The sequence below is a fragment of the Cricetulus griseus genome, chromosome 7, assembly GCF_003668045.3.
Source record: "Cricetulus griseus strain 17A/GY chromosome 7, alternate assembly CriGri-PICRH-1.0, whole genome shotgun sequence".
NCBI classification, from domain to species: domain Eukaryota; kingdom Metazoa; phylum Chordata; class Mammalia; order Rodentia; family Cricetidae; genus Cricetulus; species Cricetulus griseus.
The window spans coordinates 3,776,333-3,788,955 of NC_048600.1; the positions used below are offsets into that span (position 1 = coordinate 3,776,333).

At 43.0% G+C, this 12,623-nt stretch overlaps 2 protein-coding genes across 15 annotated transcripts in view; one reads left to right on the plus strand and one right to left on the minus strand.

The window, feature by feature from the left end:
* Positions 1 to 1,211: 1,211 nt before the first annotated feature.
* Positions 1,212 to 8,667, minus strand: Morn2 (MORN repeat containing 2). Of its 5 annotated transcripts, XM_027426012.2 has the most exons (6): positions 8,534 to 8,661; positions 7,716 to 7,817; positions 5,005 to 5,058; positions 4,526 to 4,632; positions 3,141 to 3,277; positions 1,212 to 1,436 (listed from the first exon to the last, which is right to left on the minus strand). In XM_027426012.2, exons 5-6 carry the CDS (start codon positions 3,275 to 3,277, stop codon positions 1,334 to 1,336), a joined length of 240 nt encoding a protein of 79 aa, XP_027281813.1. In that variant the 5' UTR covers positions 4,526 to 4,632; positions 5,005 to 5,058; positions 7,716 to 7,817; positions 8,534 to 8,661; the 3' UTR covers positions 1,212 to 1,333. The 5 variants fall into 5 exon arrangements, with proteins under 5 accessions (XP_027281813.1, XP_035303351.1, XP_027281814.1 ...); XM_035447460.1 differs by lacking the exon at positions 7,716 to 7,817 and having other exon boundaries at positions 8,534 to 8,667; XM_027426013.2 differs by lacking the exon at positions 5,005 to 5,058.
* Positions 8,668 to 8,693: 26 nt separating this feature from the next.
* The window catches only part of Dhx57 (DExH-box helicase 57), a 59,428-nt gene continuing 55,498 nt past the window's right edge, over positions 8,694 to 12,623 (plus strand). For 3 of the 10 annotated variants that reach the window (XM_027426002.2, XM_027426007.2, XM_027426009.2), the window contains exon 1: positions 8,700 to 8,816. The gene's annotated coding sequence lies outside the window, so the exon portion shown is untranslated. Of the gene's footprint in view, positions 8,817 to 8,855; positions 9,186 to 12,623 lie in introns of those variants that run through there. The other 7 variants (XM_027426003.2, XM_035447459.1, XM_027426010.2 and 4 more) reach the window with 6 other exon arrangements.

The window sequence follows — 12,623 nt, forward strand, 5'->3', positions numbered from 1 at the left end:
GGAAAACATTAGATTCCTCTGGAGCGGGAGTTACAGCAGTTTTGCCCAATGTGGGTGCTGGGAATCAAAACTGGGTCTTCTGCAAGATTAGGAATCACTTTTGAAGGCTAAGCCATCTCTCCATCCCTGAGCATGTGGTTTTTTAATCCTTTATTCCACTCATATATTGTATCACACTTCTGACTTCCATATGTTGAAACATCTTAGCACTTAGGGGTACATCCCACGTGGTATATAGTATGTCCTTGTTTGTGGTGATGATTTCATATGTATAACACCAAAAGTCACAGTCAACCAATATAAAAGTAGACAAGAAGCATGTACTAAACCAGAATCACTGAAGAGCAAAGCAAACAACAGACTGAAAAGGCAACCTAAGGAATTGTCATGTTTCAAAAAGTTAATCTGGGACTGGAGAGACAGCTCATCAGCAAAGAGCACTTGCCACTCAGTCATGAGGACCAGAGTTCAGACCACAGCACCAACATCAGAGAGCTCACAAAAGCCTGTAACTCCAACTCCACAGCATCTGACTCCTCTTCTGGCTTCCATGGGGACACACACACACACACACACACACACACACACACACGCACGCACGCACGCACGCACGCACGCACGCACGCGCGCGCGCGCACTCGAGCAAGCATTAAGTAAATAGATAAATATCTTTTCTTAAAACCAGCTCATCTGAAGCCAATTGGTGGCACATGCCTTTAATCCCAGCACTTGGGAGGCAGAGGCAGGTGGATCTCTGTGAGTTTGAGACCAGCCTGGTCTACAAGAGCTAGTTCCAGGTCAGCCTCCAAAGCCATAGAGAAACCCTGTCTCAAAAAAACAACAACAAAAAAAAACAACAACAACAAAAAATTAAATAAAACCAAGCTATATGTGGCAGTATCCACCACCTGTAATCCCAGAACTCAGGAGACGGAGGCAGAAAGGTTGTGAGTTTGAAGCCAGTCTGGGCTATATAAATTCCAGTCCAGCCTAAGCCACAGAGTAAGTACCTGTCTCAGAAAGACAAAATGGAAAGAAACAAGAGGAAGCAGATGACCCAGCAGGTAAGGAGAAAACCAGGGCATTGCCCACAGGCTGACCTCGGACACGGATGGACACACACACACACACTCACACACATGAACAAGCATATATTCACACATATGCACAGAAATTACACACACACGTGCACACACAAATTCACAAAAGCATAAGTGAGTGACAGTTTTATTGGTGAACTTACAGAGGGATGCAGGCCATTTCAGTTGAAGGGTTAGTTGCTTTGCCTGCAGGGGAGTTGCAGTGGCCACACTTTGGCATTAACACAGCATGTCTACATGTAGAGCTTTAGTCTGAGGCCAGGAGCAGCTGTGAAGTGGAAGCTCCCACTCCACTGCAGGCCTTGGATATCAGTGTACTCTCCCTCACCTTCTACCCTGCAAAAGTGACAAGCGAGCTTGCTCATTAATTAGGACTGGTCATTTACCATCCAGACACAAGCTAGTTGGCCTGGTATACTATATACACACCCTGTCTAAGGCATTTTACCTTTCTGCTTCCAACTATCTATTGAGAACCGGTGCCCTGCGATCATATGCTAGGAAAACACACTATTTCAAACAAACACTGTTCCTATGCACATTTTGGTGCTCACAGTTTCAGGTCAGATAAACTAACTTTTCATAAAACCAAACAATCAGCTCAAACTTGAAAACTGTATTGGTTATCTGGCTCAACCCCAACATTCATTTATTTAACAAATGTCTCTGCATCGCCAACTCTGTCCCCAGTGCTGTGGGTGTGCGGTGTTCTTTTGGCCCCACCAGACATACTCATATATGCAAACCATTGGGTTTTTTCTCCTTTTATTAATATCAATGGAAGCAGTTTGTGTGTCTTTGTTATAAACCTGGAGTCAAAAGAGGTGAATATCGTTCTGTCCACTTAGAAATGTGTCCACACTGACTTCATAACAATTAGGTAGAATTTTCATTTTTAAGTATATGAAAGGGATATTTATAAATGAACTTTATTTCCTTTTTGATACAGAGTCTCATGTAGCCCAGGTTGGCCTCAAATTCTCTATAGAGTCATAGCTGACACTGAACTTCTGAGCCTCCACATTCAACTCTCAGGTGCTAGGATTATAGGAACGTGCACCATGACCGATTTTCTGTGGTGTTAGGGTTTGAACCTAAAGCTTCATGCTTGCTACACAAGCACATTACCACTAAGCTCAACTTTCCGGTGGCATGGTTTTCAGTGAGATTCAGTTTATAAAGCTCTGTCTGTGCTCGTTTCACTTCTCTCCCTTCAGTCATGTGCTCAGAGATGATAACAGAAGGTACTTAGGTACCTTTCTAGTTTTAACATCACCTAATTTTGCTTAAACTTTAAAATTAGCTTAATAAAAATGCTCGAGCACATCAGGTCAGAATGAAATAAATCATTATGAAATTAACCACAGCCCTGCTTTTTCACAAATACAAATTGAGATACTTTAAGTTAAAAATTATTCTTGGGCTAAATTTGCTCAAGATTAACACATTTTCCACTCACTCTACACTAACAGAGACCACAGAGGGTATGTTAAAATCTAATAATCAAAGCCGGGTGGTGGCGCACACCTTTAATCCCAGCACTTGGGAGGCAGAGGCAGGAGGATCTCGGTGAGTTCGAGGTCAGCCTGGTCTATAGATCAGTTCTAGACCAGCCAGGGCTACACAGAGAAATCCTGTCTTGAAAAAACAAACAAAAAAAAAGTATAATAATCAGTCAGGTATGGTGGCACATGCCTTTACTGCTAGCACTTGGGAGGCAGAGTTAGGTGGATCTCAGTTTGAGGCCATCCTGGTCTACAGAGTGAGTTCTGGGATAGCCAGGGATATACAGAGAAACCCCGTCTCTGTCTGGCAGGGTGGGGTGTCCAATAATCTTTACAAAAAATAATATTCCATTTTGGAAAGCTATAATGATCAGAGCTTCCCATCTTACATTCCCCAAACACTAAAATAACTCAGCATTTTGTGGAGATCAAATATGTCACAAAGATTATTTAGCATTAATTAAATACACTATTTACCAAGCACAACTAAAGAGATTCTTTTAGAATTGTAGTTGTTCTTAAATTCTCAGGTTACCTATTTTCATTGAAATTCCCGGTGTACTTTGCCCCAGTTGGGAATGTGTAAGTCCCCAGTCCATGAAACATGTTGTTCTTAAATTGTCCTTCATACACAGCTCCTGAAAAATGCTCAAGTCTTCCAAAGCCATTCATCTGTTTGTAAGAAAGGGAAAACTCAGAAACCAGCCTTCACTATACACACAGGCCTATCAGTAACATTACCATTATCATCTTTGTATCACCCCTTGCTGCCACAAACGTAGGTGTTTTCAGCCTTATTCTTCCCCTTATTTATTTACCAATGTTCTTATTTACTGTTATTCTTTCTGTGAAGCCTACTAACTCGAATGTTCTGGATCTAGACTATCTGAACATTTGGGGGACCAAGATGATGATAATCAGGATCCTCAAGATACCTAAGTACATCAGAAGAGTTAAAGAACAACTAGTGTCGCCACTTCAGAAAACAGTACAGAGCGGTCAAGAATGTGAATTTGGCATGGCAGTGGTGGCGCACACCTCTAATCACAGCACTAGGGAAGCAGAGGCAGCCTGGCCTACAGAGTGAAGGACAATCAAGACCACACACACACACACACACACACACGCACGCACGCACGCACGCACGCGCGCACACACACACAAAACCAACCTGTCTTGAAAAACACAAAACAAAATAATAATAATAATAATAATAATAATAATAATAATAATAATAATAATGTGAATTTGGGGTAGAGTGATGGCTAAGTGGGAAAAATGCCTACCACATAACATGAGGACCTGAGTTTAGAGTGAAAAGCTAGATGGTTCAGTGAGTAAGCATGCTTGCTCAAGCTTGACAAGCCAGGTTTGATCCCAGGCACTCATATGGTGAAGTGAACCATCTCACATATGCTGTGTAACTCACACATAGATACACAGATGTAATGAATTTTTAAATGTGAATTTGTATTCAAGTAGAGCTGGACACACATTCCTACTTTACCATCTGTACAAGAAACCTGAGTCTGACATGTCCCTTCTATAAAAAAGGAGAATTAATGGAACCCACCTTATGGAGGATGTCAAGATTAAGTGGAAAAAAATTAATGTATTTGGTCTTACTCAATGAATGGGAGCTGAGAAAGATAATAATAATGCTGCCTCTCTTCATAAGCTTAACATCATGTATAGAATAACAGATGCTAAGAAAAACTATTTATCTTCATTATAGAGTCTAATTTAAGCACAGGTCTCGCTACACAGAACAAGAACCTGAGACCCTCACACCTTAGTCTCCTACATAATGCCATTACAACTATGAGTTGCTAAACTAGCTTTACTAATAATGAAATGCTCAGAATCATTTAACACATAGGACCATTCATCCCCTAGCAGAATTAACGACAATAACATTACCTTGTCATCTTTCCAGCTCCCTGTGTATATGATCCCATCAGGAGTGGTGTGGATGCCTGTCCCGTTTCTCTCATAGCTCCCAGCAGGTGTTCTTGTACAGTCACCATCTAACGAGGAAGGGAGGGAGCCTGCTGAAGCTTTGAAATGGGGGGCATGAACTAGTGTAATAGTTACATCAAAGCCTATTCACAACCAGCCCCCACCCCATGTGTGGGTTTCATTTGGTCCTGGGTTTTCCAGCTTCATGGGACTAAAACTAGGGGCCAGAATGGAAGACAGATTCCATGGGTTTCTAAGGCATCTTGTCTAGATGTAACAGTTTTGATTTAAATATCGATGCATCTATTAGGATGTCTGTTATTTCATTGAAGATAAATGATAATATGCCAATAACAGTTTTATAAAATGAGTTAGTCTTGCTTTTAAAATTCTAAATTATTGAATTTCCTGAAGGAAAGGTAATTGAAATGCATGCTTACCATACTTGTCGCCATTTGGAAATATAAACTTTATCTTATATACTTCTGAAGATGCTTTAAGAGATTAAAGAAAGTAAGGGTGAGTTTAAAGATTTTAATGTCACAAAACCTATAATAAATGTGCTTTCAGCACTATATAGGTAACTTCTCTTCACACAGGTGCAAGCACCTCCTGACTGGCATTTCCACTGTCTGGTGTAAGGTCCTGAGAAAATAAGTAATTTTGCATAGATGATCTATTTTTATTTTTAAAATCTTATTAGTATAAAATTCATTTTTGATGGGAACAGGATCTCACTAATGTAATCCCTAACTGGATGGAACTCACTAAGTAGACCTTGTCTTAATTTAAGAAAAGAAAGAAAGAAAGGAAAAAAGGAAAAAATGTGTTTTTGTTTTATGTGTATGAATGTTTTGCCTAAATATATGTGTGTGCATCATATCTCTGCTTGGTGCCCTTAGAAGTCAGAAGAGAGCAAAAGATCCCCTAGAACCAGAGTTACAGATGGCTGTGAGTTACTGTGTGGATGCTGAGATTTGAACCCAGCTCCTCTACAAAAACAGTAGACATTTTTTTAAAGATTTATTTACTTTACGTGTATGGGTGTTTTGCCTGCATGCATGTATGTGTGCCATATGCACACCTGGTTCCTCAGAACTCAGAAAAGGGTATAAGATCTCCTGGAACTGGACTTACAGATGGTGTGAGCCACCGTGTAGGTGTTGGGAATTGAACCAGGTCCTCTGCAAGAGCAACAGGTGCTCTTAACCACTGAGCCATCTCTGCAGCCCCAGATACTATTGTTTTTGAATTGTTCAGAATATGGCCTTGGCTGTGATAACCACAGCCCCTTAGGATGGAAAGAGTTGGGTTCTTGCTCCAAAGCCACAGCTCCCCCAGGACCCCATCCCAGGTCATTACCCGCTCTGCCAAGCATGTTCCCAGTTTTAGAGAAGGCACTGTCTTCTGTCTTTATACATCAGAGCCTCAGGGGAAAGCTCCCAGAGTCCTGGCCCTAGGCTATTACTGGCTCTGCCAAGAATGCCCCCAACCCCCAGTTTTGAGGAGCCATGTTCATACATCAAAAGCCTCAGGAGGGGCTAGAGAGACGGCTCAGAGGTTAAGAGCACTGGCTGCTCTTTCAGAGGTCCTGAGTTCAATTCCCAGCAACCACATGGTGGCTCACAACCATCCATTATGAGATCTGGTGCCCTCCTCTGGTGTGCAGATATACATGGAAGCAGAATGTTGTATACATAATAAATAAATAAATAAATAAATAAATCTTTAAAAAAAAAAAAGAGCCTCAGGAAAAGCCTTGGATCAGTCCAGCTCTCAACAGGAAACATACAGACATTTTCAAAATATGAAGTTGGGAAAGGGACAGAGGCACAAGACTGCTTTCTAAGTGTTCAACAATGCTTATCAGATTACCAGTTCTGCTTGCAGTGCCCATGGGGAGCCATGCTGGACTCTCCCTGAAGCAGGCATGTCTTCTTTGGCTGACAAACTACCACTCATTCTGGAGCTGGAAACAGAATACAGTAGTCCATGCTCTGACATTAGACTACCTAGACTCCATTATTTTCTCTGGCCTAAGGCAAATGGCTTACATCTCAATCCTCATCTTTACTAAATGGATGAACCTACTATGTAAGTCATGAAGGCTAGTGTCTAACTCTGTAGAGTCTACATAGTGTTATTCTGTCGCCTTAGCTCAGATAAGGCCTCTCTCCCAAAGTATTTCTTATTTCTTCTCTCTCCTAATCACTTCTATTCTCAGAACGTAGGATCCTATTAAATCATTGCTTTTGTGTCTGGTCTCCTATCACACTCGATTCAAGTAAAACAGTGACCATGGATCAGTTAAATTTCTTTTCTCACCCACCACCCCCCTCAATATTGGGTACTAACAGAAAATGCCTATTTAGGGGATGAATGGCCCTTGAGACACAACCATTAAGCTCCTCTTAAGCAGGACACTACTAAATACAATTGATCACACAAGAAACTGAGCAAGCAGCCCTCAGCTTCTCTTCAGGTTTCTATGTCTTGAGCAGTTTTATGAGTCCAGTCTTGTGCAATTTTATTTGGGGGGACATTTTCCTGTGTGTGTGTGTGTGTGTATGTGTGTGTGTGTGTGTGTGCTTTTAATGATGGCTTTTGGCTGATATTTATGAGAAAGGAAGGCTTTGTACTGGGCTGCCACTGAAAGGAAAGACCATCTAATAGAGCACATTGCTTTCCCGATCTTTGTCACACCATCCTTTAGGCCCTCTGCTGGAAAAGCGTAATCAAGTCTCAAATGCCTTCTTTTATGTTCTCTAGTGTTACAATGTGGGCCAGCAATGTATCATACTTTTGTGAAAGTAAAAATATCTTATTCCTGCTTTATGATAGGTAATAGTAGCTTTGTCCAAGATAATTTTTTGTTTTTGTTTGTTTGTTTTTGAGACAGGGTTTCTCTGTGGCTTTGGAGGCTGTCCTGGAACTTGCTATTGTAGACCAGGCTGGTCTCCAACTCACAGAGATACATCTGCCTCTGCCCCCCCTGTGCTGGGATTAAAGGTCCCGGCCATATGTCCAAGATAGTTTTAATGATATTACTCAGAATGTTTTCTTTACAGATGATGACTGAGAAGCTAAAAAAAAACCAAACCAAAACAAAACAAACAAAAAACTTGGTGCTGGTACCCTAGCAGTAACAAACCTGTGCTGTTTTCTGGTTGTTTGGTGGTTTTTGTTTGTTTGTCTTTTTCTGTTTTTAAGGTGATGCTGGACGTCTACAATTTTGTTCAGATGACTTCAACACCTGGAAAAGCTGCTGTTATTATCGATGCATAACATAGTGCTATTTGCCTTTATATATATTTATAAATAGATTTATGTAAAGATATATACAAGTATAATTGGAATTTTTGAAAACTTCAGCTGTGCTTTCAACTTGGGGAGCGGGGAGTACCCATTTTACCGTGTTGCGTTGGCAGAAATCAGTAACCATATTAGTCTAGAAACTTTTTGTTTGTTGTTTTGTGTTTTGTTTTTTTTGTTTTTGAGATTGGGTTTCTCTGTGGCTTTGGAGGCTGTCCTGGAACTAGCTCTTGTAGATCAGGCTGGTCTCGAACTCACAGAGATCCGCCTGCCTCTGCCTCCAGGGTGCTGGGATTAAAGGCGTTTGCCATCACCACCTGGCTTAGTCTAGAAACTTTAAACTTAATTTCTTTTCCATTTGTACAGGGGTAACTGCGGTGTATTACATATGTACGGCTTTATCTATCTATGTGCGTCTGATCACAAAAAACTACTAAAATCTTCTCTAAATAAAGGGGTGACATTTCCATATCCCGGATTAGGTGAGCTAGCAAGGAACCTCTGGGATTGCTATGGTCTGGCGTCCGTCAAGGAAACAAGTCCGGACAGCCAGCCCCGGAGGCCCAGATGCCGGGAGGTCGGAGCCCCTCCGCCCCGGTGTGGCCGCGGCGGCTGGCTCCGGACCCACCCCAGCGGCCTTGGAGGAGACGCACTCACTTGACGGGGACGGGTAGGTCAGACTGTCACGACTCTGCGATTCGCCCTGGCTCGCCAGCTCTGCAGCCTCGGAGGCAGATGGGCGCTAGGACAGAGCGGGGCTCGGTTGCTGGGGCGACCGGGCGACCTCTCACCCGGAAGCAAACTCGCAAGGAGCCAATCAGGAGAGGCTCGGGCGGGGTGGCTGCTGCCGGTGAGGTCCGAGAGAGAGGCCGAGCCCAGCTCGGACCCCGGCCCTGGGTTCCGCCTCCTGAGTGCCGCGGCCAGCGACGCTACAAGCCAGGTACGGCCTGACGTGGCGAGTGCGGAGTCGGGGTTGCCAGGCTCGCCCGCCGCCTCCCCTTCTCCAGTGACCACACGCAAGGACCATCCTGCCTCGATGTGCCCCGCCTGTCAGCCCCGGGCCAGGGAACCGGGACAGGCGGGGCCCCGAGACCCCGCCCGAGGCTCCTAGCAGGGTTGGATTGGAGGGGCTCCAGCCCCATTTCCTGTCTGCTGCTCCGTGGCGCCTCGAGGGACTGTCTGCGGAAAGGGATAGAGAAGATGTGTGTTGCAGACAGGACCCTTGCATGACTAGGTGTCTGGAATCAGGGGTTGGCCTGGGAGGCAAGTGGAGTGCGTTCAGTTTTCATCACTCCAGCTCGGTGATGCTGTACGTGGGAGCCAAACTTGGGTGTGAAACAAAGGATCCTTTTAGAGCCAAACTTAGGTCCAGTGGTAAAGATGAAATCTTCCTAGACTAGATAGATTGTGGAATTTCCCCCTGTGGATTATACAACCTAATTTGTATTCTATAGAAAACGTCTGGTAATGTGGTATTGGATGCCACTTTAACCCAATAGACCTTGGTTCCGATTTTTGTGTGAAAATCGCAGCTCAAGTTGGAAATGTAACCTTTTGTGTGTTATATTTAAAACGAGCTGTTTTAAATCAGTCCGGGTTCTTTTGGCCTTTTCTGGCCGTTTCTTAGTGTATGGGTGGCTTGGGTGATGAGGTGTTTGATGTGTGTGTGTTTTCCTTTCTTCCTAAATTAAAAAAGAAAAATGATACGCAATTATTGATGTACATTAATACAGAATTCAATTTGTGTCATTCTTAGTCACCTGTTTGCGTTTAATGCCTTTATTTTATTTGTTTGTTGTGAGTGTATGTTACTCTACTGCTGTCTTTTGAGAACTTGTTTGGATTTAAGATGTTCTTACCTGGAGGGGAATCTAGAGTTAGAGGGGAATTAACATAATTGAATTTTAATCCCTCCCTCTCTCCCCCGGACTATGTTTCTCTTTGTAGTCCTGGTTGTCCTAGAACTCATTCTATGGACACACAGACCTGAAACTCAAAGATCCACCTGCCTCTGTCTCTGGATTACTGGGAGTAAAGGCGTGCGCCACCACTGCCCAGCAAGTTTTAAATTTTAAATTGAAAGAGGGGATTATCTGTGTTTTGTTTCTGTATTTATGGTGTTTGGGCATTTGGGGGTCTTGCCCACCTTGGAGAAATTGTCTTTTCAGAGCTAGCTAATGAACAACTCACCAGTGAAGCTGCCATTCATATGAAAACTAACCAATTTGGGGTTCAAATCCCAAACCACTGCCTTTATCTAACTTTCACTCTCCAGCTGATACTGTTGATAACCTAAATCAACCTGGCATCAGGTTCCACAGCTAAGGTGAGAGGTTGTAGTAGGGGAGATAAACTAGTAAGTTAGCCAAAAGTATCTATGTTGAAAGCTTGACTTAAAGGCACACACAGCATTCCACCGAGGCCAGATTACCCAGTTAGGTGTATACTTTCTGCACTATTAGCCCAAACCAGAAACAGCACTTATTTCTTAGGAGTTAGCATCCTATCCTGCCACAGTCTTCCTGCCACAGGCACTTTTGCATCATCCCCCCCCCCCATTGACAGCCAATGGAGATTCAGTGTAAACAATTTATGCCTCCTCGCCCAATTTTTTAAATCATTGCATTTTTTTCTCTAACCTGAACAACTATACTAGTGTCCTAATTGAGGAACTGTTTGTTCTTCATACACACTCTGGCCTTATCCTGACATCCAGTCCCAGGGCTTCTGATTAATGTTCCAGACTTGAAACCTTTGCATCTGTCATAGCTGCTACTCAGAACGTTCTTTTCACAAATATTTCATGGCTCCTTCTCTCCATTTGTTCATGTATCCACGAATAGGTTATCTGGGGAGGCATCCATCAACTATTCTGTAATAGCCTTGGCTTTTTTCTAATAATTTTTATGTTTTTTGGAAGTTATAATTTCATTACTGCTGAATCCTTTTGCTCCTTCCAACCCCTCCGTTGTACCTTCCTTGCTTTCTCTTAAATCATGTCTTGTTTTTCTTTTATTGTTACATATGTACATATGTTTATATACATATGTATGTATGTATGTATGTATTGCGTATACATATATATTCCTAAATGAAGAAATACAACTTGCTCAGTCCATATATGTTACTTGCATGTATAGGATCTCAGAGCTGACCACTTGGTTTTGAATAACCATTTGGACTCTTCCCTGAGAAAAACCATCTCTCCCACTCTCAACATTTCCCAGTTGCATATAGTTTCTTGTCTAGGGTTGAGGCCCTGTGAGCTTTCCCCCTTCTGGGTTAGCATTTCCATTGGTGCCATTGTTGTTCAGGTTTTGTCTAGACAGCCATATTGATGAAACTTCATGGGTGTAGCCTGACTAGCATTTCTAAGAGACACAATCTCACAACAAAATACCTGCTCCTCTTGCACATACAATCTTTCTGCCTTCCGCAGTGATCCCTGAACCTAAGGTATAGGAATTGTGTTATCAGTGTGTCAGTTGGGACTGGGCACCACACAATCTCATGTTCTCTGCATTTTGGTCAGTTGCAATCTTCTGTAACGGTTTTGTCTGTTGCTAAAAGAGGTTTCTTTGATGCCGGGTGAGAACTGTTAGATTTCAGAGTAAAGAGAAAGAAGGTAGAAAGGGGCCAGAGTCTGACCTCAACCAGTGAAACTGTTCATTTCAAACAACAAAGGACAGACACTCTCCCACAGGAAAGAGGTATCTGAGAGGAGGAAAGCGAATACTTGGGAGTTTAAATAGAGGCTTGAGAATGAGGAAGATAGTGAAGCTTCAGGGGGGCTATGTGACTGTACCCTCTCCCTCCCTCAATGGCCACAACCTATCTTGGCAGTCTCAGCAAAACATTTCCTCTCTGTGGCTCATCGATAATGGTTTAAGCAAGGCCAGCTGTACCCTCATAGGAATTCTGTGTTTACAACCACGGCCCTCTGTCAAGAACTACACTTGCCTGTGGGTATAAATATTTAGAATTAGTTAAGTGACAGTTGTAGGTTCTCCTCTAAGATGCTTGACTTCACTGGCCCTCAGTAGTTGCCTAGGTTTCTAGTCTCAGGCACAATTTCCCCTTTGTTGATCAGGCTTTAATTCCAGTTAGAGAGCTGTTGGTTACCACCAAGGTATACATGCCACTATTGCTCCCTTAGGGTTATTGTTCCTTGCTAGTTGTGTTTCACAGATGTTGAAGCTGGATAAGACTATTTTATTCTCACCCTTGGAATCTTGCATGACACTTTCTGATTCATGAAAACTAGTCCTTGTAGGAGGCTTTTAGGACAGATCCGACTCAGCTCCTCTGGGCCCTATATCTGAAGTACATGCTTTCTTCTGCAAAGGGACACCTTCCACCTCTGGGGAGCAACCATTTCCTTGTTGCTATAGTGTGGATATTATTTGTCCCCTCAAAAATTTTTATCGTGCCAAGTGGTGGCGGCCTTTAATTCCAGCACTTGAGAGGCAGGGGCAGGCAGATCTCTGTAAGTTCGAGGCCAGCCTGGTCTACAGAATTAGTTCCAGGACAGCCAAGGCTACACAAAGAAACCTTGTCTCAAAAAACAAACAAACAAAGAATGTATTGAGGTAGCTGGGCATGGTGACACATGCCTTTAATCCCACCTCTGAGGGGGCAGAGGCAGGTGGATCTCTGAATTTGAGTTTGAGGCCAGTCTCATCTGCAGAATGAGAACCGGTATGACCAGCACTACAAAGAGAAACCCTGTCTCAAGAGAGAGAGACTT